Below are 26,639 nucleotides of genomic sequence, written 5' to 3'. Positions count from 1 at the left end.
GGCCATACAAAAAACCAAAGAAACACAGAAATTTGATTCCCAGAACAAAAATTGTGATGGCTGAACCAGACAGGTGGGCATAAACCCTGAGCTCCCAACCTATTATCAAAGGCTCACAGGGTTACTGTGTTACACAGACCTGCAATGAGACTGTTGGCAAGTCATTCCACTTACGGAATGTCATTATGAATCAGTATGTGTACAGAATACTGGGCACGGAGATGACTGAATGACTCCCTGGGCCCTTGAGAGGGCAGACAAAAGTGCAGCACCGTTTCTGGCACTGAGATTGCTCTGGATTTGCCGTCGTCAGGAGAGACTGAAAATTTGAACCATCAAAAAGACAACACAGGGACAAGGTCAACTTTGCGTTTTTTGGTTACTCTGGAATGGAATACTGGTAGGTCAAGCTGTGGGCAATTAACAAAAAGGGCTGGTTAGGTAAGGACTGCCTGCAGACTTGTCAGGGAAATTTAAAATACATTAAAGCTTGGTTATTTTGTTAGACAAGTGACCTTGGTGTAACAGTACCTATGCCTCAGGACCACTGTGAGGACTGAGCTAACAGGAAACACAAACGTTCAAATTCACGTATCTGCTTTTTGCAGATGCCCAGCTTTCACTTCTGGCTTCTCCAGGCCAAAGGCATACAGGCAGCGCTCAGTATACTGGAACAAACAGCTTTGGGGCCTGATCCTCATACACCTCCCTTCTCAAGTGGGAAGCACTGGATTAATCGAATACCTGTGTTTGCCCACTCTAAATTTTAGACACATGCTAGTTATTTTTTAACTGTCAACTTCAAAATGTACTTGTTTAGAAAGTAGGCCAGATACGGTGGCTCAAGCCTGTAATCCCAGCACTTTGGGAGGCCGAGGCGGGTGGATCACGAGGTCAAGAGATTGAGACCATCCTGGTCAACATGGTGAAACCCCATCTCTACTGAAAATACAAAAAGTTAGCTGGGCATGGTGGCGCGTGCCTGTAATCCCAGCTACTCAGGAGGCTGAGGCAGGAGAATTGCCTGAACCCAGGAGGCGGAGGTTGCGGTGAGCCGAGATCGCGCCATTGCACTCCAGCCTGTGTTAACAAGAGCGAAACTCCGTCTCAAAAAAAAAAAAAAAAAGTAGGTAAGTAATTCTCGGCCGGTTGCAGTGGCTCACGCCTGCAATCCCAAGGCTGGCAGATCACCTGAGGTTGGGAGTTTGCCAACAGCCTGACCAACATGGAGAAACCTTGTCTCCACTAAAAATAAAAAACCAGCTGGGTGTGGTGGCGCATGCCTGTGATCCCAGCTACTCAAGGGGCTGAGGCAAAAGAATCGCTTTAACCCAGGAGGCAGAGGTTGCAGTAAGCTAAGAATGCACCATTGCACCACAGCCTGGATAACAAGAGCAAAACTATCCCCCCACCCCAAAAAAGAAAAAGCAATCTTCCCCATTTTTAAGTAGATATATACTATTTCCACAATTACAGAGCTGTATATTTGAAGTCTGAGTTCCCTAAGTATCTGTCAGTATTTCAAAAAATAAAATTGAGGCAGATTCTCGGTTCACATAAGACTAGCAAACCTAAAGAAAGCCAGTGACCCGATTAAATGAACTGCTTTGTGAGGCTGGTGAGTGTAACTGCAAGATACATCCAACACAAATCCAAAGCAACAGCTACGTAAGTGGGCAGATTCCAATACTTTGATCTCATTTTTAAATGGAAACTTATTAAAACAGAGACAAAATACAATTTTATCATTATTTTAATCAAGTAACTTAGCTGTTTGAAACAAGAAATCCTTAAGACAGTTTAATAGAGCAAAGTGAAGAATTACTCTATTTGGATAACCTGTGAACAAAGTTCAGATTGTGTGAATTTGAATTCCACTGGAAGTTTGGCACCAGACTAAACACTGGTCTAAGCTAAAATTTTTAGTGTTTTAGAAGCCCTGAACGTTTTCCCTCAGATAAAAAGTAGAAGCTTTATAACAGAACCTCATTAGCTCGACACTACGTTGAATGTAACTTAGCTTAGGTCACCAGTATCTCCTTTAGAATTCCAGTTAATGAAAGCAAACCGGCAGCAAAGAATTTGAAACCTAGGCAACAACGAGGTTGAAGGAAAAAACACCTCTTTGGTGTGACAAAGCACATTCCCTCCAGGTGTATGGCTCCTGCTCCACTCGCACTAGAAAAGGCAGCTGGAGGCCAATTCTTGCCTCTCCAGTAAGATTGCTAGGTTTCAATTCCTTAAAACAGCAAGCCAACAAGGTTTTATTACATCAAATGTTTGTATTGTTTCAATGTGAAAAATTTTTTACGCTAGTTATTAAGGTCTCATTATCTGTGAGATAAGTCACAAAAAAAGAGGTGAATGATATATAAACCACTGCTCGAAAATTAACCCTATCGATTCTCAATTCCCACTGTGCACTTTGTGAAAAGGGGTAACTGTCAACAAGTTTAACCTTGAAAATGGTTACTCAAACACAATCAGAACCCATATTAAGTTTAGATCAGGCAAGGAGTGACAGGCAAGTTATCGACTCTCGGGTGTCCAATTCTAAAGCCCTGCATAGCCTGTCAGATCTTTGTCACCTGCACTCAGGTGGCCATCAGACCTCTTGGGTGCCTGGCTATATTCAATGTGAAGTAAAAAATATCCCAAGTCTTACACCAAAATAGAGGCTGTGACTTAGAAGTATACTTTGAGCTTTCTTTTTAAATAAGACATTCTGGGGAGAAAAAAAAAAAAATCAAATTTGAAACACAGTAAACACTTATTTTGGCAAGACAGCAATCAAAATCTAAAAAGCATAAACTGTGTCCAAATGTAAAAAGGCATTAAAGAAAAACCATTTGGGGTTGGGGGGGGAACCACACTGAACAAAAAGATACAGTTTGTCTAACATTTTGGAATTGTAATTTAAACCCTACGAGCGAAAGCTGAAAAATTATGCTTAGGTTGCCAATAAGTGCACCCTTCCCTGTTTCTCCCAAATAAAATCAGTTTATTGTTTAATTGCACCCCAAAGCAAACTCTCAGTACAAAGTAACTACACACACACAAAATGCTTGTTAATGTAATAATTTCCCTGGCTCATCCAAGGTGCAACGCATAGGATTTCAAAGACTACGATTTGGGGCAAGTGTACACAATGTAAGAAAACAACTCTCCAAGTTTCAAAACTTGCTCTTATACGACACTCAGGTCATCAGGTCGTATTTACTTCTTGGTAAGACGCTGCACTGTTATTTATCAATCTACCTCCCAACGTACATTAACGGACGCCGATTTGAGGAACTAGAGATAAAACTTTAGTACTATATTTAATGGGCTGAATAAGGTAATTACAAGTAAGTTTGCTTTACCTTCTGTTGAAGACCTCTTTACAGCCTCAGCACCTAACGGTATCTAGCAGGCTCCAAGAATGCTCATCAACTGAAATGATGGCACATTTAAAAAAGGAGCCAGTTACTTCAGCTTAAGTCATTCAGAGCCAAACATCTGTAGAATGACCAAAATCAAATTTTTATTTTTATAACTGTATAAATGTGATCCAAATGTGTCCACCACTAGTTTTTTCGAAAAGAAACATGCTATAAATAAGCAAACTACATCTGCTCACTGATGTGTATGGACTCCCTAGATGTCTCATTGGGCTTAATTACAGATCACTCACAGTAAGAGATTTTTAGTGTAAAGTGTAGCATGATGTTAAGCCATTTTAGCTTTTGCACATACATGTTGCACTTCTGGCTGATAATGGAAAAAAATTTGCAGCATTACACTGTTAAGCTAGGTTGCATCCATCCCCTTAAATGGCATCAATATCAATGTCGTCATCCTTGTTGTCGGACTTCACGGTTTCAACTTTCGGTACACTGGCAGTCTTCGAATACACCACCTGATAAAAGGAATAATTTTTTTCAACGTAAGCTGATAAATCTGCTTGTAAAACAAATCAATATAAATTGTGGTCACAGAGGAGGAAAACTGCCTAGATGCAGCCATTTCTTCTTCACTGAACAGCTATTATGCAAAACCTATAGGTTATTTTACACATGCTCCAGTCTTAACAATATTTTACAAGTTTTTTTTATAGACTATAATATGTAGGAGTAGGAATGGCTTCCATCACCCTATTAAGATTTTTTTTCCAAATTACTGGGAGGCTATATTTTATTGCATCTTAAATTCTAAACTTTAAATTACCCCAAACTGCCATTTTATTACTCCTTACAAACCGTAAATCTCAAACACCCATTGCCAACACTGTATTCAACACCCTTCCCCACTGCAGTGTTTACCTCAATGTTCTCATCTTCATCTTCTTCCTCACCACCAGAAGATTCTTCCTCTGCCTCCTTCAACCATTTTATAAATGGTTCTGCTTTGACACGAATCTCTTTGGCAAGTTCTTTGGAAACATATTTCTTAGAGGCCTAAAAAATTGGGTACAATTCACTTGACGACTTCATTTTTTTTTTTTCAAGACACTCTCACTCTGTGGCCCAGGCTGGAGTGCAGTGGCACAACCTCGGCTCACTGCAATCTCTGCCTCCTGGGTTCAAGCAATTCTCCTGCCTCAGTCTCCTGAACTTAATAATTTTTTATTATTTATACAAACCCCCTTACTGAGCTCTTTGAAGAGACTGGGTCACAAGTCTGAATTCTCAACAGAAAATATGCACTCAACAAACACATTATTAGTCTCACCAGTTTGTTTTGAGTACAGAGCAGACATGGTGGGAATCACAACCTATAGCATAGGGACAGAACTTCAGCGTAGAGACTAGGTATTAAACACTACTCCTTGATCCCAAAACCCTGTCTCAATACTAGTGAACAGCTGGGTGTGGTGGCTCATGCCTGTACTCCCTGCACTTTGGATGCTGAAGCAGGTGGATTACCTGAGGTCAAAAGTTTCAACACCAACCTGGCCAACATGGAAAAACCCTGTCTCTACTAAAAATACACTAGCTGGGCATGGTGGCAGGTGCCTGTAATCCCAGCTACTCGGGTCACTGAGGCAGAATTGCTTGAACCCAGGAGGCGGAGGCTGCAGTGAGCCAAGATCATACCATTGTACTCCATCCTGATGAAGAACGAGACTCTGTTTATCAACTGCCACCCAACCAAACACTTGTGAACTTAAAGAGCCCACCTATGTGTTCCCCACCTTTTCCGACCAGCTGATGATGACCTCTTCTTCTAAAAGGTCTGCATCATACATCTCCTTCAAGATATGTGGAATCCTGGAGATAAGCTGAGCTTGATGCATTGCTACCACACACTCCAAACCATGAAGGAGGTACCGCTGAGCTTTTTTGTTGTTGTGACAAAACTGCAAATAGACACCTTGGAATTAAACAAGGTTTTTTGTATGTTCTAATTTGACAACTCTAGTACCCAAACATTCCTTCCCTTAAAAGTGTTCTGTAAGTGCATGGCCCATTTAATAGTTCAAACAGGTCAATGCATAAAGATCCCCATTAAGTTTGTGAGGGCCTATGTGCAGCACTTTCAGATGGGTAAAGGTGGGCCAATTATCCCCACTTTCAAGCACGACAGGACAAGCTAAAGTGGTTAAAATGACCATCCTAAAAGCCAAATAACTAATCTCATTCATCAATCCAGAGTAATTCACTTACTCGTAGGAAATGGCGCCTATATTTCTTAATCTGTTCTCTGATCTTCTCATTAAAAAGAACTTCAGTCAGAACAAGAGGGCCCATGGCTTTTACATCTAGTCTTTCTGCTTCAGCAACAATTTCTTTGTCAGATGAATCAATAATACCCTCTTCTTTCTTCTTCTGCAAATAAAAGGAAAACAGTTCAGTGAAACGGAGGCATAATTTGCCAGGCTCAAGGTATCAGTCAGTCCCTACTCTAATGGACATATTTTTTCCTACCTAATTTGGCAGTTGACACATAGTGCCTGGAACCACCCTCCAAAGATATTAATGAATGAACAAAAAAGTGAAAATAAGCCATGCATAGAGTAATCCTTTACAATTATACAAAGTATCACGTATCTAAAGGCCCAAGGCTGGGTTGAAGCTGATTTAGACCAAGCAAAGGTTTTACCTTAACAAAATCAAACAAGATATTGACCCGCTCCTCAACTGTTCTTTCCAAATCATCACTGAGAGTCAGAACTTTTGCATGGTCACTGATTTCATCCATTCGACGTCTTTGAGCTTCCTCAGTTGTATCTTCTCCCCAATCGTCATCTTCCTCTTCTTCCTGTTTATGAAAACAGTTACTTGATCCAAGGCAATAAACACAGAAAAAGGTTCAGATTTTGTCAAGTTAATGGCATCAAGTTCATCTCCTTCCAAAATTGGGTTCACCTTAAACAGCCAACAGTACTTGGAATCCAAAATATTAGTGTAATACACTGAAGGTTAGTTTCAACATTTCTGTCCACCTCAACCAAATGCCATATACTTTACACAACTTTGGTGCCCACTAGGCCATTAACCTTCCACTCACCACTGTATGTGGAGGAGGACTAATTTCATTTGGCGGTGGTGGTGGTGGTGTCTCACTGCTGGATACGGAGCCATTTTCCTTGTCTTTGCCCTTTCTATTTTTCTTCTCCTTTTCTTTCTTTCCTGTACCACTGTCACTATTCTCTACAAAGAAAAAGGGAAATAAAAATTTAACCCCATAATTTACATTACCTCACTGCCCATTATGAACACTTAAAACCCTGTCCTTATTTTACTATGGAACCCCTCAGAAACACCACACATCACACACAATGCTACTTAAGAGGCTTCACAAATCAAATTCATCATGTATTTCAAAATTCATATATTTTGTAAGATGAAAATGTCAGCCTAAGAATGGAGTGCCACAAAATACTACGGATACAACTAGGGAAGATTAAAATGAAGTGATGATTCTTCAACCAGGGAGTGAAAGGTGGCCCTAAGGACCCCTCTCTGCCATCCCTCAAGAACAAGGTCGTTTACTTAATCCAGCTTTAGCCAGCAGTTGGAACAGTGTTTAAGTCTATATAATGGCTTATCTCATGGGAGAGAGAACACCAGAATAGGTTAGACTTTTTTGCTATAGCAAGCTCAAATTGTGTCAGACAGTTGTGATTATCTGCCACAGAGTGTTGCTTGCAATGCCCAAGTTTAATAAAGGGGGCCCTCTTTACACAGATCCTTTGCTGGGCTTCCATCAAAATTTTAGTCGTTACTTCAGCAAGATAATCTGTCTTGATTGATTATACGGCACAGTTTAATTGGCAGCCTATTTTTCACCTTTAATGGTTAACAGTACACTTTTGAAAGATGTCTTAGATTTGGTAAAACAGAGTACCAAGACTGAAGTTCCTTATATTTTTGAGACAGCTCACTGTTGCACAGGCTGGAGTACAGTGGCAAGATCTCAGTTCAGTGCAACCTCTGCCTCCCAGATTCAAGTGATTCTCCTGCCTCAGCCACCTGAGTAGCTGGAATTACAGGAGTGTGCCACCATGCTTGGCTAATTTTTGTATTTTTAGTTAACGGGGGTGGGTTTCACTATGTTGCCCAGGCTGGTCCTTAACTCCTGGCCTCAAGTGATCCACCCACCCTGGCCTCCCCAAATGCTGGGATTACAGGCATGAGCCACTGTGCTGGGCCTCCCTTATATTTTCATTCCAAAAAAATCTTCTATTTTATTCCCAACAGTCACTTTATGTTAGGATCTTAGGAGTTCATCATGAAGACTCACCAGGTGGGTTTTTGAGAATGAATGTGCAGAGTTTATGATGTGTGTCAAGCATGCCTCGATAGCCACAGGCTTTACAAGAATTACCTATTGTTTGCTTCTTTGGATTTACATGCTGCCAAAAAAAAATAAATAAAAACAAGTACGTTATCCATAAGATGAAAATATCTCATCAGAAGACATCTAAACCACAGCTTCACATACAAAATAAATTTTTCACAGTGACCTACTTTAAAAAAAGAATGAAAATTATCTCCAAAACTAGAGGTTTTGGGTTTGATTTACAATTACATCTGCTCTGTCTTCTCAGGAAGGTGACTTAGTGATATTACAGAACTGATCACAAAAGTAGGTATATGACTTTTGTTTTGACAACAACCACAAAAGCACTCACCAGATCTGTTTCAGGATTCTCACATTCAGGACAGAGAACAAATTTTTTAATGAATCCATCCAACATGTCTTGCAGCTTATTCGCCTCATGAGATCCATTGACAATGTAACGGTCATTCTTAACATCAAACTGGGTCTGTGCTCCCAGCTCACAACCAAAATATTTGGTGGGATCTATTTGAATAAAAGAAGAGTTTAGATCATTATACAGTTACCTAACTCAACCACCACTTTTTTTTTTTTTTTGAGATGGAGTCTCACTCTGCCACCCAGGCTCCAGAGCAATGGTGTGGTCTCACTACAACCTCTGCTCCCTGTGTTCAAGCAATTCAACCGCCTCAGCCTCATGAGTAGCTGGGACTACAGGGGCATGCCACCACACCCGACTAATTTTTGTATTTTTAGTAGGGACGGGGTTTCACTTTGTTGGCCAGGCTGGTCTCCAACTACTGACCTCGTGACCCACCTGCCTTTGCCTCCCCAAGTGCTGGGATTGCACTCCTGAGCCACCACTCTTTTTAAATTACTGGGTTAAAGAAATGTGTTCTCCTGGTAGTTTTGTAAACTCATGGCAACCAATAAACCAGGGTTCCTTAGTTAACTTGTAAGCTAATCAACTAGCATACAATTACAACAAGTTTCGAAGCCCAAAGACTTTGACGACTCTATCCGTAACAAACCCTCTTTTTTAGACTTTTCCAAGCTTTACTTACACGTTGGAGGCCGATTAAGCGCCTTGGCAACGTCAACCATGTTGACTATAACTGTCTTGATTCCATTTCCTTTGCCCTCAACCTAAAGGAAATAAAAATTTTAATTTTGCAGTTTCCCCTGACAGATGGACTCTTCAAAATTCTGTGAAAAGAGCTATCCACCAAAATGAAGAGCAGTATATACTACCTTGGCAATCAGACGGGGCATCTTGTAGCGATAGAACTGGTCTGACACGCTGCGGTTGACGTTGACAGACATTTTGGCTTATTATTAGTGGCTTTATCAATAAGATGAAGAGATCTTTGATTGCAACTTTTTGGTATCTTCTGTCTGGAGAAGAAGGGATGACATAAACGACTGCAAGAGTTCTCGGTCTCTGACATGAAAAAATTTTCGCCACTGAGGCTGTAAGCTTCTTGCTTGTATGCTATGTTTCCCCAATACAGGTACCAATGGCTGCGCAACAGCTCTGAAAGAGAAAAGAAAGAACACACAACCCCCACCCCCAGGTTTAACATTCCGGTTAGTTACGCTTCTGCTTAATTCTACCTTAAAGAGCATCTGAGATCCTATGCAAACAGCCATTCTCCTCTAACACAGTACACCTGCGCGGACTTAAAAGGCCTTGATTTCAACTAAGCTGTGACTGGTAGGCAACTGCCTGGGAAGAAGACACTCGCTGTGCTGCCGCAGCCGCCGTGGGCCTCGCTCAGACCGAGGGCAGTCAGCAGGTCCACAGTTCGCCTCTGCGGCCATCCAGCAGGTGCTGAGCACGCACCCGAGCGCTCTCCGCCCCCACCCCGGCCTGGATTCGCAAACTGCTCAGGCACACCCCCGTTCGTCACCATTTTTAAAGAGAAACAAGGGAACTATCCTTTACAACTAATTGTTGCTTGGGCAACTGTGGCCTACTTCAAAGCAGCACTTCCTTAAACGCGGCGCCCGCCCAGCAGTGCCAGGAAAGCCAGGGAGCGCCAGCGAACGCCGAGCGCCGGGCCCGGCCCGGCCTCCCTCTTCCCGGCTGTTCAAACACTCGGTTAACCTTCGCCCCGGTCCCCATGGCTACCGCGCTCCGAGGCGTTTCCGCGGGGGCCGGCAGGCCGAGCAGCTCGGCGGAGGCGGGCAGCGCGCGGCCCGGGCGTCGGGCCCCATCCCCGGCGCGTCCCCGAGTGCCGGCGACCCAGGAGGGCGCGCAGCCGGGAAGCGACAGCCGGCCGAGGGGCGCCGGGGCCACGGCCGCCCCCGCCAGCAGCGCGGGATGACTCACTAATGCAGCAACCGAGCCCCGAGTCGGCCCGAGCGGCGGGCACGCGCGGCGCGCTCCCGCGAGGCCGGGGAAGGGGCGAGGCCGGCCCGGGAGCGCGCGGGGCGCGGAGGGGACGGCCGGGGCCCGGGCCCGCCCGCCGCCCCCCCAAACTGCGCCACACGCCGCGGCGGGGTCACGCGGCGGCCGCCGCCATCTTGTTCGGCCGCCATCTCCCGGCCCGCCGCGCCCGCGACTCACCGTTTTCGTCAAATAAAGACATAAACCCAACGCTGCTCGCCCGGGACTGGGATGAAGTGAGGCGCGATAGAAACCCGAGTCCGAGTCCGAGGAGGCGGAGGCGGAGCGCAGCGAGGAGCGGCCGGGCCAGGTGCCGCCGCCGAGCAGCGGGGAGGGGCTGTCCCAGCGACGTCCGCGGTCCACACCCGTCAGCGCCGGAGCCTGGCGACCTGGCGCGGAGAGACGGCGCCGTGAGCCGCGGGCGGGTCGGGAGGTGCGCCTTCCCCGCCAACCAGCGGCCCACGGGGTCGAGGGGGCGGGGAGCACCGGGCAGGGGGCGCGGGGCTGCCGCCCCTCCAGCGGACTCACCTCTGGAATGTTCTCGCTCTGACTGAACAACGCCGCCGCCGCGCTCAAGCTACCCTCGGCCCCAGCGCCCGCCCCCCGCGTGAGGCCCCACTGCCCATTGGCTGGAGGCCTGCCACAGCCCGCTCGTCATTGGTTCGCTTGCGGCGTCAATCGCGCGTTTGCGCACCTCTTCTGCTTCCTGAGGCTCCACTCGTGGCCTCGGCCCGCCTCCAGCCCCGAGTCCCGGCTTCCTTCCTCTCCCCTCCCCCCGTTTCCCAGAGGCCTTCGCGGCGCAGCCTTCGGTTGTCGCGAGAGCCGGAGCGGCTCAGGCGGCGGGGCCGGGCCGTGGGGGACAGTGCTTTGTCAGTTTGGGCGCTGCCGCGAAGATGGCGGTGCGTTTCCCTCACGACGGGTCTGGGCCAGGCCGCGGCGTCGCGGCGACTCCCGAGTCCCAGGACCATCGCCCTCGAAGCCGCTCTCGAGGCGTGTTTCTGAGGCCGACACGTTCGGGGAGAGGAAACGCAACCGCGTTCTCCCAGCGGCGGGCGCTCGTCTGTTTTCCGGTCCCCCCCTCCCCACCCCGGGGACGCAAGTCTCCGGGCCTCGAGGAATGAGTTGTTTTTCCATCCTAAGCCCCAGGCCTGGGTTTTTCATCCCAGGGCTGTCTTCTGTGTCGGACCCGGGTGGAGTGGCCGCTGGCGGAACGAGCCCGAGACTCGCCGGTCTGCCCCGCCGCCTGGGTGCCGGCCCGCACCCGGGGCTGCGCGCTCAGCTTAGCTCATCGCGTCGCTTCCCGTTTTCGGAAGAGGAGGCCCTTCATTGGTTTGGAATCCTGGGGCCTCCTGAAGGCGCTTCGCGGTGGGGTCCCACCTTCTGGTGAAGGCTTCCCCCGCTCCCAGGCTTGAAAAGCGCTGTCCTTCCTTCCTGCTTCCCTGTACCTGCGCCTCGTCGGCGTCATGTCGACCCCACCCCTCCAGTTAATGACTTGTGAATTCCTTGACAGAGAAATGGTAGCCCTGAGCAGGAGTTTATAATGACATTCCAATGTATTCCATTGAAAATTACTGTTATTTACGCAGGTCGTGGTGGCTCATGCCTGTAATCCCAGCACTTTGGTTGGCTGAAGTGGTCGGATCACCTGAGGTCAGGAGTTCGAGATCAGGCTGGCCAACATGGTGAAACCCTGTCTTTACTAAAAATACAAAAAATTGGCTGGCGTGGTAGTGGGCTTGTAATCCCAGCTACTTGTGAGGTTGATGCAGGAGAAGCCTTGAGCCGAGGTCACACCACTGCATTCCAGCCTGGACAACAACGAGAGACTGTCTAAAAAAAAAAAAAAAAAAAAAAACGCCGGGCGCGGTGGCGCAAGCCTGTAATCCCAGCACTTTGGGAGACCGAGGTGGGGGCAGATCACAAGGTCAAGAGGTCGAGACCATCCTGGCCAACACGGTGAACCCCGTCTCTACTAAAAATATAAAAATTAGCTGGGCGTGGTGGCGTGCGCCTGTAGTCGCGGTCTTTGGGAGGCTGAGGCAGGAGAATTGCTTCAACCTGGGAGGTGGAGGATGCAGTGAACCGAGATTGTGCCACTGCACTCCAGCCTAGCGCCTGGCGACAGAGTGAGACTGTCTCAAAAAAAAAAAAAAAAAAGTTATTTAGAAAGAGGCTCTCACATTTTAGTTCTGTTGAAACTCTCCCATTCTTTCTGAAACTTGGATTTTTGTGTGTGTGAAAACTTAAGACTTAACGCATCCATAGTCCACCCTACAGTTTGAAGACATAACTTGGCTGCAATAGGGTGAGAGCCCCGCTAACCTGCACTCTGGTTTCAGGTGCAATCATCGTGAAGTCCTGAATGGCCGTGCGGATTTCCCCATCTGGAAAAGGGCAGTGTTGCTGAGGACAGGATGAGGTGGATAAGGGGCTGCCTTTTGTTTTAGACCAGTTGCATTTGCACTAAGGTTAGAATTGGAAGCTATGATGATTTTTATTAAAATCCAAGATCGCGCTTCTGTAACTTAAAAGCTTTATAAACAAAGATCGGCAGTGTTGGAAGAAAAAAAGGCGCGATCCAGAATTGAGAGGTGATTTGTGTCCTTTAGAGCAGAGACTTTTCTAATCCCACAGTGTGTAAGCTGGTGTATAGCTGTTAAGCCAAATGCACAGTGCCTTATGAGTACCAGGGTTCCCATCAGACAAACTAGAAAAGTGGATCCCAGGCCGGGCGTGGTGGCTCATGCCTGTAATCTCAGCACTTTCAGAGACCTGGATCTCACTTGAGGCCAGGAGTTTGAGACCAGCCTGGCCAACATGGCAAAACCTTGTCTCTACTTAAAAAAAAAAAAAGAAAGAAAAAGAAAAAAGCCCAGCTTGCTGGCAGGCGCCTGTAATCCCAGCTACTCGGGAGGCTGAGGCAGGAGGATCGCTTGAACCCAGGAGTCGGAGGTTTCAGTGAGCCTAGATCTCACCACTGCACTCCAGCCTGGGGATCACAGAGATGTGCTGCTGTTTCACTGTGGAGCATGACTTAGGCATACTGAAACAGTTCTGAGTTTTTGCTTGCTTGACAGCACACAAATGATGTTATTTTAGAAACTCTTTTGGAAAGTATGGGTGTGAAACTAGTCTGAGGTAAGAGGCCTTCCTCTTCAGAAAAGTTTTAATAAGAAAACCTGAATTAGCTTTCTTGTATGTTTCATGGCACAATTTTAAATTTCATTAAAGAAGTTTGTGATAATTTTAACTACTTTTTTAGTATGCATATCACTCATTTGCAACCATGGACAACTTTAAAAAATTACTCTTGGCTCGGAGCGGTGGGTCATGCCTATAATCCCAACACTTTGGGAGGCTGAGGCTGGTGGATCATGAGGTCAGGAGATTGAGACCATCCTGGTTAACACAGTGTAACCCAGTATCTACTAAAAATACAAAAAATTAGCGGAGCATGGTGGCACATGCCTGTAGTCCCAGCTACTCAGGAGGCTGAGGCAGGAGAATCACTTGAACCCGGGAGGGGGATGTTTCAGTGAACCAGGATCGAGCCATTGCACTCTAGCCTGAGCTACAGAGTGAGACTGTCTCAAAACAAAACAAACAAAAAAACTTGTGTTATTTTTTTCCCTTTTATTTTTAGTTAACACATAACTACACACAAAATAAAGTGATGTTTCAGTACATGTATACAATGTATAATGATCAAAGCAGAGTAAGCAGCATATCCATCACCTCAGATATTTATCATTTTTTTGTGTTGGGAGTATTCAGAATTCTCTAGCTTTTTGAAAATATACAATAGATTATTAAGTATATTCACCCTGAAATACTACAGAGCACTAGAACTTGTAAAGTTGTAATTTTGCATCAATTTCCCTCTCTTCCCCTCTCAATACCCTTCCCAGCTTTTAATAAATTACAATTCAACTCTCTGCTTCCATGAAGTCAATTTTTTTTAAGCTCCCACATATAAATGAGAATATGTGGTATTTATCTTTCTGTGCCTGACTTAGTATGATACTGTCCTCCAGTCTTGGCCATGCTGCTTCAGATAACAGGATTTCATTATTATTATTTTTTTTTTATGACTGAATGGTATTCTAGCACACAGACACACACACATATATATAACACATTTTCTTTTGAGATGAAGTCTCACTGTGTTGCTCAGGCTGGAGTGCAGTGGTGCAATCTTGGCTCACTGTGACCTCTGCCTCCTGGGTTCAAGCAATTCTCCTGCCTCAGCCTCCTGAGTAGCTGGGACTATTGGTGCGTGCCACCATGCCCGGCTAATTTTTGTATTTTCGTAGTAGAGACAGGGTTTCACCATATTGAACAGGCTGGTCTCGAACTCCTGACCTCGTGATCCACCCACCTCAGCCTCCCAAAGTACTGGGATTACAGGTGTGAGCCACCTTGCCTGGCCTGTAATAAGTTTTCTTTATCCATTTTTTTTTTTTAAACAATAAGATGGGGTCTCACTGTGTTGCCCAGGCTAGTCTCAAACTCCTGGCCTCAAGCTTTCCTCCTCGGCCTCCCAAAGTGCTGGGATTATAAGCATGAGCCACTGCAACCAGCCTATCTATTCATTTGTGGGTAGACGCTTAAGTTTATTCCATATCTTTGGTATTGTGACTGGTGCTGCAATAAACATGGGTGTGCAGATATCTCTTTGATAATATTGATTTGATTTCCTTTGGATAAATACCCAGTAGTGGGATTGCTGGATCATATGGAAGATCTATTTTTATTTTTTTGAGAAACCTCCATGCTGTTTTTCATAATGGCTATACTAATTTACCTTCCCACTAACAGTGCATCAGTTTGCTTTTCTCTAACTTTGCCAGAATTTTTTATTTTTTTGTCTTTGTGGTTTTGATTTGTGGTTTCGATTTGCATTTCCCTGTTGATTAGTGATGGTTTTTTTTTTTGTTTGTTTGTTTTTGTTTTTTTTTTTTTTTTTTGAGACGGAGTTTCGCTCTTGTTACCCAGGCTGGAGTGCAATGGCGCGATCTCGGCTCACCGCAACCTCCACCTTCTGGGTTCAAGCAATTCTCCTACCTTAGCCTCCTGAGTAGGTGGGATTACAGGCATGTGCCACCATGCCCAGCTAATTTTTTTGTATTTTTAGTAGAGACGGGGTTTCACCATGTTGACCTGGATGGTCTCGATCTCTCGACCTCGTGATCCACCCGCCTCAGCCTCCCAAAGTGCTGGGATTACAGGCTTGAGCCACCGCGCCCGGCTGATTAGTGATGTTAAGCATTTTTTCATACACGAGTTGGCCATTGTTATGTCTTTCTTGGAGAAATATTTATTGAGATCCTTTGTCGATTTTAAAATCAGATTTATTTATTTTTTGTGGTTGAGTTGAGTTCCTTGCTTATTCTGGATATTGGCACCTAAAAATTACTCTTTTTTTTTTTTTTTTTTTGAGACGGAGTTTCGCTCTTGTTACCCAGGCTGGAGTGCAATGGCACGATCTCGGCTCACCGCAACCTCTGCCTCCTGAGTAGCTGGGATTACAGGCACACGCCACCATGTCCAGCTAATTTTTTGTATTTTTGGTAGAGACGGGGTTTCACCATGTTGACCAGAATGGTCTCGATCTATTGACCTTGTGATCCACCCGCCTCGGCCTCCCAAAGTGCTGGGATTACGGGCTTGAGCCACCGCGCCCGGCTAAAAATTACTCTTAATCATACCATTTGTTGAATGCTTATAGCCTAGAAGTTTTCTAAGTCCTTTGCATACATTATCTTATGTCTCAGACCCAATGAGAAATTTGTATTCCCATTTTACAAATGGGAGTACAAACTGAGGCCTAGTGGGAATAAAAATTAAGCAATTTACCCGAATCATGTACCTAGTAAGTGACAGAGCTAGGATTTAAAGACACATCTGTCTGATCCCAAAGCCTGTTCCCTTAAAAATTATGTGGCATAGCCTCTCTAGATAAACACAAAAACAAACAAAAGTAGGCATTTTACATATGTAATCCCATTCTTTAATAATCATGTAAGGGGATGTTGTTATGCCCATTTTACAGGTTAGGAAAGAGACTCAGGAAGGTTAAGCAATTTTCTCCGAAGTCACCTCCCTAATAAATGATGGGCAGCGTTTGAACTCCAGCTTGTGTGACGCCAAGCTCATTGCACAATTCCGCTTCCCCTTTCTGGATCTCCACCTCGTCTGGCTGTGTTACTTCCCCCAGCCAGGTGCTCACAGTTCCTGAACTCATGGACACTTGGTGCTTGTGAAAACCTTGTTCACGAGTACACGAATTACGCATGTCAGCACATGCCCTGCTGGCAGACAGGAGCAGCTGCTGGAAAGGTAGATTGGTAAACTGGCCTTTTGCTTGTTTACACATTGGCCTGTGACTCTGTTGAGCTCGAATGAGCGTCCCCTCCTTCCCAACCCCTGACCAAGGTCAATTCTGCGTGGACTGAGAGCCTTGTGTTTCTGAGCTGCGGGCTCTTGAATGGACTCAGGTATTGTCTACTGTGAGGGACAGTCTGGCTGACCAGCTGGCCTCCCTCTATGACACCCCTCTCTCAACTTTTAAAGCTGCACGCTATTAAGTTTTGGTCTCCCCTACTTCAGGACAAGCTGTATAGGGTGTATGCATCGTTTTTCTTCTAGCACTAGCCAGTCACAGGGGTGTTCATAGAGCAGACATTTGAAGCTGCTGGAAGGGAACTGAAGGTTATCGGGTGAGTACAGAGGCGTCGGCTGAATTGAGGGCTGGTGTCCTAAACCATGGTAATCTAATGCGTCCCTATCAATACATAATTCTGTGCTAGGGAGCAAGGGTGTAGGCCCGCCTACACCACAGACCCTGCCCCAGAGGTCACATGTAAACAAGGAGAGGCTAATACCTGCCTGCCCTTTGTGAAATCTCTGACCCTCTGAGCAGCGTGTCTCCCTGCCTTCATGACCTGCCCACCCCATGCCCAGACCACACCTACCCCACACCACTGGCATCCACATCACTTGATCGCAGATGCCTGCTTCCTTGTCTGACTTCCTTACTGGGCCAGGCAACTGGAGGGCAGGGGACTCATGCTTGAGAAGAAAGGACTCTGGCAAGAACAGGCCTTTAGTTCCGAAAGGGACAGAGGCAGGAAGCAGAGGTGTCTGAGGAAAGACGGGGGTCCAGGTGAGAGAGCGCTGGAGACTGACGTAACTTCTTCCCCCTCCCAAGTATGGAGCTGTGACTCCACCCAGCAGGCATCCTGCATTGTCCCACTTCTGGAAAAAGAAAAATACGCACAGCAGTATTGATTCTGCCTGCGCAGTGTCCCGCACCCAGCAGATGATGGGGAAACGTGGAAGGATCGGAGCAGGCCCTACTCTGTCAGGTTGGTTTGTCTTGGTCACATTGAAGCCACACACAGCACCCCAGTGACAAAGTCCCAGGGGACGCAGGAGCTGCTGCTCCCAGGACTGTCATGTGCCTTAATGCTGGGGGATCCCCACGATACTGGAACCCAAATGCCCTTCTTCCCCTCAGCATAGTCTCAGAAGCTTTCTTTTGAGATATTCCAGCTGCCCTAATTCAGGTAGTCTGTCTGCGAAAAAGAAGAACAAAATCTCTGCCCCAGTAGGTGCACTGGAAAAGTCCCCAGGTCTAATGGTGACTTGGCAGGAATGGCATTAGAGTGATCTTGCCTGTAGGATTAGGAAGGTGCCACTGTCCTTGCAGTACTGACAAACCTGGTCACCTGTGCTCTCTCACTGGCCTTCTCACACCCTAGGAGGTGGCAAGTATACCTTTTACCCCTTCATTTTGTGGATGAGGAAGCCTAGATTGAGAGGGATGATTTGCCTCGAGTTGGGGGGTCAGGTGTCCTGACTCCCAGCTTCAGAGCTCTTCCTCCTGACTAGGTCCTGTGTGGTGCATCTAGATCCTAGAGATTTGCTTCTCTTCCCTCACTTGGATTTCCTTTGCTCAGATGCTTTTTTAAGTTTCGCATGAGGGGAGGCAGGATCTAAGTCCTAACCATGGTAGCTAACACAGGACAACAGAACATCTGCGTGTCAGGGAAGATCCACTTGGCCTGCCTGGCCTGAGAAAATGCCTTCTCCTTTACGACACAGACTCATTCGCCAGTGTGCATCCTGCCTGGGGGCACCAGACACTGGACGTGCAAATGGCCCCTGAGGTGGGGACTTTCTTCATAAGACAACATTGAAAACATGGAAGAGTTCACCTAAAACTCCAGTTCCTTGGAAAATTGGAAGCGCTTGTACTCTGGGACATACCCACATAATAGATTTTACAGGAGCCAAGTTTCAGCTGCCCATTTAGACCCAAAGTTGAGGCCTGAGGGCTCACAGAAAAGATCCAATGACTCCCTGTCCAGGTATGTGGGTGAGCACTATCCGCCTCCAGGTGTGCGTGTGCTCTGTCCCCCTCCAGGTGTGTGGGCTCTGTCCCCCTTCAGGTGTGCATGTGCTCTGTCCCCCTCCAGGTGTGCGTGGGCTCTGTCCCCCTCCAGGTGTGTGTGTGCCTTGTCCCCCTCCAGGTGTGCGTGGGCTCTCTCCCCGTCCAGGTATGCATGGGCTCTCACCCTCTCCGGGTGTGGGTGGGCTCTGTCCCCCTTCAGGTGTGCATGTGCTCTGTCCCCCTCCAGGTGTGTGTGGGCTCTCTCCCCCTCCAGGTTTGCCTTATCTCTTTGTTTATCTTTACTCATTTATGTGTTCATTCAAAGGACATGTATGGCATGTCCTCTGTCTGCTAGCCCTAGAGGATTTAAACAGTTAAGACGGAGGCAGCCATCTTGCTCTTGCCACGTGCTGGTGTTGGAGGACTCTCCCTGCTTCAGATTTACCAACAAAAGGAATCAAGAAAAGTTAGCCAAACTTCAGGCTCAGGTCCGGATAGGGGGCAAGGGTACAGCTCACAGAGAGAAGAAGTACATAGAACAGCTACAGCTGATGACAAAAAGCTTCAGAGTTCTCTAAAAAAACTGGCTGTCAGTAATATAGCTGGTATTGAAGAGGTGAACATGATTAAAGATGATGGGACAGTGATTCATTTCAACAATCCCGAAGTCCAAGCTTCCCTTTCCGCTAACACTTTTGCAATCACTGGTCATGCAGAAGCCAAACCAGTCACAGAAATGCTTTCTGGAATATGAACTCAGCTTGGTGCTCACAGCTTAACAAGCCTTAGGAAGTTAGCTGAGCAGTTCCCACGGCAAGTCTTAGACAGTAAAGCACCAAAGCCAGAAGACACTGATGAGGAGGAGGAGGATGTTCCAGATCTTGCAGAAAATTTTGATGAGGCATCAAAGAATGAAACTAACTACAATTTTGGTTTTTGGAAGCTGGCATGGACTAGATATAACAAATCAGCTGTGTGGTTCCAAAGTTTTACAGACATGGAGAACATCACCTGTTACTAGTTACTAGTTCAGTAATATAAATATTTTGTATATTAATAATGCTGTTTGTTCAGCATTTTTTGGTCATTTGATTTTATATTTTGCATTTCCTCCCAGGATTTTTTTTTTGGGTCAAAATATGAAGTATTGATGCAGTTTGAGGGTGTTTTGGTTTTTGATTCCTGTTTTTTTGTTGTTTGTTTGGGTATTTTTGGTGTATGTATGTTTATGTATGTGTGTGGGTATGTGTGTATACAGTGGAGAGCAAATTGGAAAACAGTTCTAGTTATCTTACTCCCTCCCCCATTTGTGACTTTTCTTTTTCCCCCATAAGACACAGAATTAATGGAAAATGAGTACCTTGGATTTCAGCTCTGAAGAGATTTTTACCATTAGTGGTTTGATTTTAATTTGCTTGGTTAACTATCGTATTTTTCATACACTTCTCTGGGTTTAAAATGTCTTGAGGTATTTGCCACTGGCTTCATGCTGGAATAATGGGTAACGTATCTTTGGTATGGTTGCCTTAGATTCACTTAGCTAGTCAGACCTAGAAGAACTTCTTTTACTAGCTTGCTTCCTAAATGCCTTTTTCCCTCTCCTTTTGGTCTCCAAAGGCCTGGTCAGTCTTTGGTAATATTATTCCTCATCTTCCACCTAGCTTGAGAAGGATGTTCTCCATATATAGTTAAGTGAGTGCCTAATTGCTCTTTTTGTAAAATTTTGTTCCCTCATCTTGAGGAACAACAGCTTCATCTTTAACTTTTTATTTCTCCCTGATTTTACAGTTTGGTAGATTTCTTTTCTTTTTTCTTATTTCCCAGGCTGGAGTGCAGTGGTGCAATCTCGGCTCACTGCGACCTTCACCTCCTGGGTTCAAGTGATTCTCCTGCCTCAGCCTCCTGAGTAGCTGGGATTACAGGCATGTGCCACCACACCTGGCTAATTTTTGTATTTTTAGTAGAGACGGGGTTTCTCCATGTTGGTCAGGCTGTTCTTGAATTCCTGACCTCAGGTAATCGGCCTCCCAAAGTGCTAGGATTACAGGTGTGAGCCACCACACCTGGCCTACAGTTTGGTAGATTTCAAACTAGAATAGCTAGCATGTGCTTGCTAAATAATTTTATCCCAGCCTTATCCTGTATCCTAGCTGTTCTTAGTAGCAGGTACAAAAATGCCTCTTTTTCAGCAAGGTTGAAATTGGGAATGTTCTTTTGAATGAGAAGAAAATAGGCCATAGACTCATCCCCCAGCACAAATGGGCATTCTGTGAAATGGTACCGGCCCGAGGAGGATTTCCTCAGCCAGTCTCCTACTCTTGAACCTATCTCTGGGTTAGATCGTATTATTGTAGCTGCTTACTATACCCTCCTGCATGCTTAGAATAATGCTTTGTGGGAGCACTGGTAAAACACAGTATTTTTTTTTTTTTACCTCCTTTAAGAGGACTTGGAGGTACATTGATTCATTCACCCAAGTTTCCCTTTTGCTGTCTAATAAAAGCTTGCATTTTGCTATATCAGCATTTGTTATAGCCAATATTTTAGGATAAAATTTAGAAAATATATCATTTCCTGGCCCATCTTCACACTACTACAGCTTCGCCTTGCAGCTACCAGCTTTTGTGTCAAGCCAGATATTTTTATCTGATAGCTAACATGCAAGACCAACAGTATATTAAGAGATTATAGACATGAAGGCAAAGCTCTTGTATTTGTTTCATCCAAACACCTCTATTTTATACGTTTATTTTTCCTGTTATGTTTTATATAATATATGGACTTAACAGAATAAAATACCAGTAATAAAATAACAACAACAAAAAACAGTTAAGACAATGTACTAGTTTTCCAGGGCTGCTGTAACAAAGCAACAGAAACTGTGTAGCTTAAAACAACAGAAATTCAGTTTTTGGCCAGGCACGGTGGCTCATGCCTGTAATCCCAGCACTTTGGGAGGCCGAGGCAGGCGGATCATCTTAGGTTAGGCGTTTGAGACCAGCCTGGCCAACACGGTGAAACCCCATCTCTACTAAAAATACAAAAAGTATCCATGTGTGGTGGCACACACCTCTAATCCCAGCTAGTCGGGAAGCTGAGGCAAAAGAATCTCTTGAACCTGAGGGAGGTGGAGTTTGCAGTGAGCTGAGATCGTGTCGCTGTACTCCAGCCTGGGCGGCAGAGTGAGACTCTATCAAAGAAAAAAAGAGATTTTTTCACAGTGCCACAGGCCAGAAGTCCAAAATCCTTGGGTTGGTGGTGCCATGCGCGCTCTCTGCCGTCTGGTGGCTGCTGGCAGTCTTTGGCGTTTCTTGGCTTGCAGCCATAGAGCTCCAAATCTGTCTCTGTCATCACTTGGTTTCCTCGCCTTTGCATAAAGTATCTTCACTGGGCGTTTTCCTCTCTGTGTCTCTTCTTATAAGGACAGCAGACATATTGGATTGAGGACTTGCCCTACCCCGGTGTGGCCACATTGCAGCTTGATTAAATCTGCAATAACCTGATTTCTAAATAAGGTCTCATTCACAGGTACCTGGGGTTAGGAGTTAAATATATCAGTTTTTGTTTTGTTTTTTTCTTCCGGAGGGTCTAGTGAGAGAATGTATTGCTTTGGGGACGTGAACTAACCACAGATATTTAAAAACCATCAAATCACATGAAATGTAGAGCATGGCCCTTGCGCATCATCCACTCTGAGAGACTCCTAAAGTGTCAGCCAGTGCCTGGCAGCAGCTCTGGTTCACTCACTTCATTGCTTCAGATAGGCTAATCATGGGATCTTCACGATAGCAGTTGTCCAATAGAGATTCTATTGCTGCTCCACTTTGGCACAGATGAGGAAACTGAGGCACTGAGAGGTTATGCAGCTTGACCAAGGCTACAATTATGACCTGTGACTATGTTCAAATATATACGAATTAAAAACCAGGCACCATGTTGCCCACCTGTAATCCCAGCTGCTCTGAAGGCTGAGGCTGAGGGTCACTTGAGCAGAGCTGCTGTGTGGGCATAGGCAGGAGGCAGCGTCCTGAGAACTGGATAGTGTGTGCTTCCTGGCAAAGCCCAGCAGGCTGTGTTCTCTTTCCCATGAGGGATCAGACTCCTCCCTTGTGATATGGACAACAGGAAACTAATCTATTTTTCTGTCACTGTCCTGAAACCAAGTCCGTAGTAACTTACAATCCCCTGATACAGTAGGACTGGCTACCCTGCCGATTTCCCGGAGCGACCATCTCACAAGGAGATGGACTGTACAGAAGCAAGGTGTAAGGTGAGACGAGTCTGATCATCTTCTTGACCCAGAGGTGATTTTTGTTTTGTTTTAGACAGTGCCTCGCTCTGTTGCCCGGGCTGGAGTGTAATGGTGTGATCCAGGCTCACTGCAGCCTCTGCCTCTGGGGCCCGAGCGATGGAAGCCTCCCAAGTAGCTGGGACTATGGGCATACAACACCATGCCTGGCTAATTTTTGTATTGTTTGTAGAGATGGGGTTTCACCATGTTGGCCAGACTAGTCTCCAACTCCTGGCTTCAAGTGATCCACCCACCTTGGCTTCCCAAAATGCTGGGATTACAAGCTGAGCCAATACACCTGGCCTGCAATGTGATGTATCTAACCTTCCATTGACAGGTTTCTGTCCACGCATAGGGTCCATTTCCTAGGTCTCTGTCATGTTCTCTAGTAGATGGAAGAACCATCCAGAAACCATCGTGTGCTCTAAATAACCTTTCTTTTGTGGTACTGCTTTCTCTAAGCAAATATAGTTAGCACCAGATGGGACTGTTGCAATGTAGAGATTTTACAACAGAAAAATGGATTCATTTAGAGTTTCCTTAAATTAGGTGAGGGATTTTTTTTTTTTTCCTTGAGCAATGAACTCCCACATTCAATATTCCCGGCATGACATTTTGTGCTGTTATACTTGGTAAGCGAAGCTCAGCTATTCTGAGCTTTATGTGGCAGGAGCCTGTGCTCAGAAATCCTTTTTTTAGTTCAGCTCATAAAGGCTACTTGTATGTTTGGGTATTTCGTGGAGAAGGAAGTCTTCCGGGCTGGGTCCTTCACATTCCGTGCTCTCTTGCTAGACATCTGCAAAGTTCATAGCCATTTTTAACACCCACCTTTGCCGCTTTCAGATCACAGTCAGAATTTAAAATCATGACGGGTCTATTTCCCTCAGCATGATGTCTTCAGGGTTCATCGGTGAAACTAAGGGAAATAAGCCAGTTATAAAAGGAGAAATACTATGGAATTCTACTAGGATGAAGTACCTAGAGCCCGCAAATTTGTAGAGACAGCAAGTAGACTTGAGCAGGGGCAGGAGGGAGTCGTGGTTCAATGTTTCAGAGTCTCAGTTTTATAAGATGAAAAACTTCTGGAGATTAGTGGTGGTGGGGTTGAACAATAGTGTAAATATATTTAATGCCACTGAACTGTACACTTAAAAATAGTTAAAATGGTAAATTTTAATCATTATTTTACCACAATAACAAAAAGTCAGTACCCTGCAATAATAGACTAAGTGACTATGTCCAAATATATACAACATAAAAGCTGGGCATGGTATTATTCAACTACAGTCCCAGATACTTGGGAGGCTGAGGCAGGAGGATCACTTGAGCCCAGGAGTTCAAGGCTGTAGTGTGTTATGATAACGCCTGGGAATAGCCACTTCTCTCCAACCTGGGCAACATAGTGAGACCCACCTCTCTTAAAAAAAAAAAAAAAAGCAAATATATACAAAATGGTGAATATATAAAAAGCTCACATTTTTGCAATTAAACATGATGTATCATAAATATTAATTATAATAATATATATATATATATACACAAAATTTGTTTTCAGTTCATATCTTTCCAGGTTTTTCAAATTAAACATTTCTTTGGCAAATAGAAATTATTTTAACTCTCTGACTTACTATGTGATGTTGAAGAAGTCTCTGTGTTTTGAGCTGTTAGTGTCCTGTGTAATAGGAATGACAGTACTCTACAGGGTGCCCGCCCCCCTCCAAATTGTAAAGCCATGAAATTTGCTCAGCAACCAGGTAGAAACCAAAGTAAATTGACATCATCTATCAGTGGGGTTTAAGTGGTAATGAGATTAAGTGCAGTGATGGAAATCCCTTAACCTCATAGCGCAGCAATCCCAAGCGCGAGTCCTTCAGGGGCTGAGGAGGTGACGGCAAAGAAGGAAGCAGGCTGGGGCAAGGCAGTAAGGAATGGCAGTGATTGTGGAAAACCGGAGGGCCTCAATTTAGCAGCATTTCTATTCAGTTAGGAAAAAAAAGCTCCATGCAGCCCAAACAAAACACTGAGGGATTTTAGCTGGCCAGTAGGCTACTGGTTTGCAATTTTTGCTTTACTTTTTAATTTTATTTTTTTAATTTTTGTTTGTTTGTTTGTTTTTAGACAGTCTCACTCTGTCTCCCAGGCTGGGGTGCAGTGGTGCAATGTCAGGTCACTACAGCCTCCACCTCCTGGGTTTGAGCAATTCTCGTGCCTCAGCCTCCCAAGTAGCTGGGATTACAGGCATGCACCACCATGCCTGGCTAATTTTTTGTTTTTGTTTTGGGATGGAGTCTTTTTCTGTCGCCCAGGCTGGAGTGCAGTGGCACGATCTTGGCTCACTGCAACCTCCGCCTCCCGGGTTCAAAGCCATTCTCCTGCCTCAGCCTCTGCTGAGATTACAGGCATGCATCACCACGCTTGGCCAATTTTTGTATTTTTAATAGTGATGGGTCTCACCATGTTGGCCAGCCTGGTCTTGAACACCTGACCTCAGGTGATCCACCTGCCTCGGTCTCCCACAGTGCTGGGATTACAGGCATGAGCCACTGTGCCTGGCCTGCCTGGCTAATTTTTTGTATTTTAAGTAGAGATGGGGTTTTATCATGTTTTCCTGGTCTCGGAACTCCTGAGCTCAGGTGATTCGCCTGCTTCAGCCTCCTAAAGTGCTAGGATTACGGGCATGAGCCACCACACCCAGCCTGCAGTTTCTGCTTTAGAGTGGGAGACACTTAGATCTGGAAGGGACATGGAAAGCCTTTTGGTCCCAACCCTTGTTTTTCAAGAGAGAAACCATGAGTAAGATCTGGGCTGCTTTAGGAAGAGCTGGTCTAGATTCCAGGTCTCAGACAATTATTTTCAGGGGTCTCTTCTACCTCCCTGCCAGCTAGAAACATTTTTTATTTTCAGATACTGTATCCTTCCAAGTTTGAATTTGAATCTTTTTTAAAACACGGATGCATTTGTTTAATTTCGTGTTCCTGCCCAGATCAAGTCCGCTCCTGGTACTTTTCTATTTTCATGACAGTTGCCACCTCCCAACAAAACTCAACATTCAGTGTTCAGCAGAAATTCTGCTATGCACACTGTGTGCCTACGAGCCTTTTAAAATTGCAGTGACATGTTTTTATCTGGTTCTCTGGATTCAATTGCCTAAGGAATTCACTGTGAACACTGTTGTATCTCTGTTTCTGTTGGCCTTCTGTGAAATTCCATACGTCTTAAGACAGACAGGTTTTTGTCTTTGGCGCTCAGGTTATTAACATGTTCTGTGAGAATTTAGATTGTTTTAGTTGAACTCTAACCCGGGGCACGACCTGGCAGGCCTGGGACCAGCAAGGTCCTCTGCAGACGTGTCATGCTCGCTGGCACTATACTTCAAAATATCTTTTTCCTTGTAATGACACAGCCCGTAGGGCAGGGTGTGCTCGGGGGAGCCCTGCATGCCCCCCACTACCCCCAAATAACATTTGCCTCTTCTGAGCTCTTAGAGCCCGTCCCTGGCCAGTGGAGACATCTGTGGTTGTGATGGGTCTCAGTAACGGGAAATCATGGTGCACTATGTAGTGCAGTGCTATCAAAGTGAGGCTGGTTCCTTTCTTTTTTCTTTTGATGCAGGGTCTTGCTCTGTCACCCAGGCCTGAGTGCAATGGTGCAGTCATGGCTCCCTGCGGCCTCGACCTCCCGGGCTCAGGTGATCCTCCCACCTCAGCCTCCTGAGTAGCTGGGACTACAGGTACAGGCCACGACACCCAGCTAATTTTTCTATTTTTTGTAGAGATTGAGGAGGAGGGGGGGTCTCACTA

The 26,639-nt window shown here is 45.6% G+C and overlaps 1 protein-coding gene, 1 non-coding gene and 1 pseudogene across 2 annotated transcripts; 1 reads left to right on the top strand and 2 right to left on the bottom strand.

The window, feature by feature from the left end:
• Window positions 1-1,735: 1,735 nt before the first annotated feature.
• On the bottom strand, window positions 1,736-10,753 carry EIF5 (eukaryotic translation initiation factor 5). The gene is made up of 12 exons (XM_039462812.2): window positions 10,682-10,753; window positions 10,334-10,542; window positions 9,016-9,298; window positions 8,829-8,910; window positions 8,117-8,289; window positions 7,726-7,837; window positions 6,490-6,632; window positions 6,082-6,240; window positions 5,646-5,807; window positions 5,174-5,338; window positions 4,302-4,436; window positions 1,736-3,898 (listed from the first exon to the last, which is right to left on the bottom strand). The coding sequence occupies exons 3-12, from the start codon at window positions 9,085-9,087 to the stop codon at window positions 3,809-3,811; spliced, it is 1,293 nt and encodes a 430-aa protein (XP_039318746.1). The 5' UTR covers window positions 9,088-9,298; window positions 10,334-10,542; window positions 10,682-10,753; the 3' UTR covers window positions 1,736-3,808.
• On the bottom strand, window positions 7,004-7,129 carry LOC120361405 (small nucleolar RNA SNORA28). Its single transcript, XR_005577605.1, has one exon. It is a non-coding gene; the product is annotated as a small nucleolar RNA SNORA28 (small nucleolar RNA).
• An 8,127-nt stretch (window positions 10,754-18,880) lies between the features above and the next one.
• LOC120361334 (transcription factor BTF3 homolog 4 pseudogene) lies at window positions 18,881-19,569 on the top strand (annotated as a pseudogene).
• The last annotated feature ends 7,070 nt before the right edge of the window (window positions 19,570-26,639 follow it).

This window comes from Saimiri boliviensis, chromosome 2, assembly GCF_048565385.1.
Source record: "Saimiri boliviensis isolate mSaiBol1 chromosome 2, mSaiBol1.pri, whole genome shotgun sequence".
Classification (NCBI taxonomy): Eukaryota; Metazoa; Chordata; class Mammalia; order Primates; family Cebidae; genus Saimiri; species Saimiri boliviensis.
Note: the sequence above shows the minus strand (reverse complement) of the source record. Positions and strands in the feature narration are given on the sequence as shown.

Coding starts and splice junctions, on each gene's coding strand:
- EIF5 (XM_039462812.2), bottom strand. CDS start 9,087: ATGTCTGTCAACGTCAACCGCAGCGTGTCAGACCAGTTCTATCGCTAC. Junction 5,339..5,645: donor ATAGGCGCCATTTCCTACGA/GTAAGTGAATTA, acceptor GTCTATTTGCAG/TTTTGTCACAACAACAAAAA. Junction 3,899..4,301: donor ATGAAGATGAGAACATTGAG/GTAAACACTGCA, acceptor TCCTTTTATCAG/GTGGTGTATTCGAAGACTGC.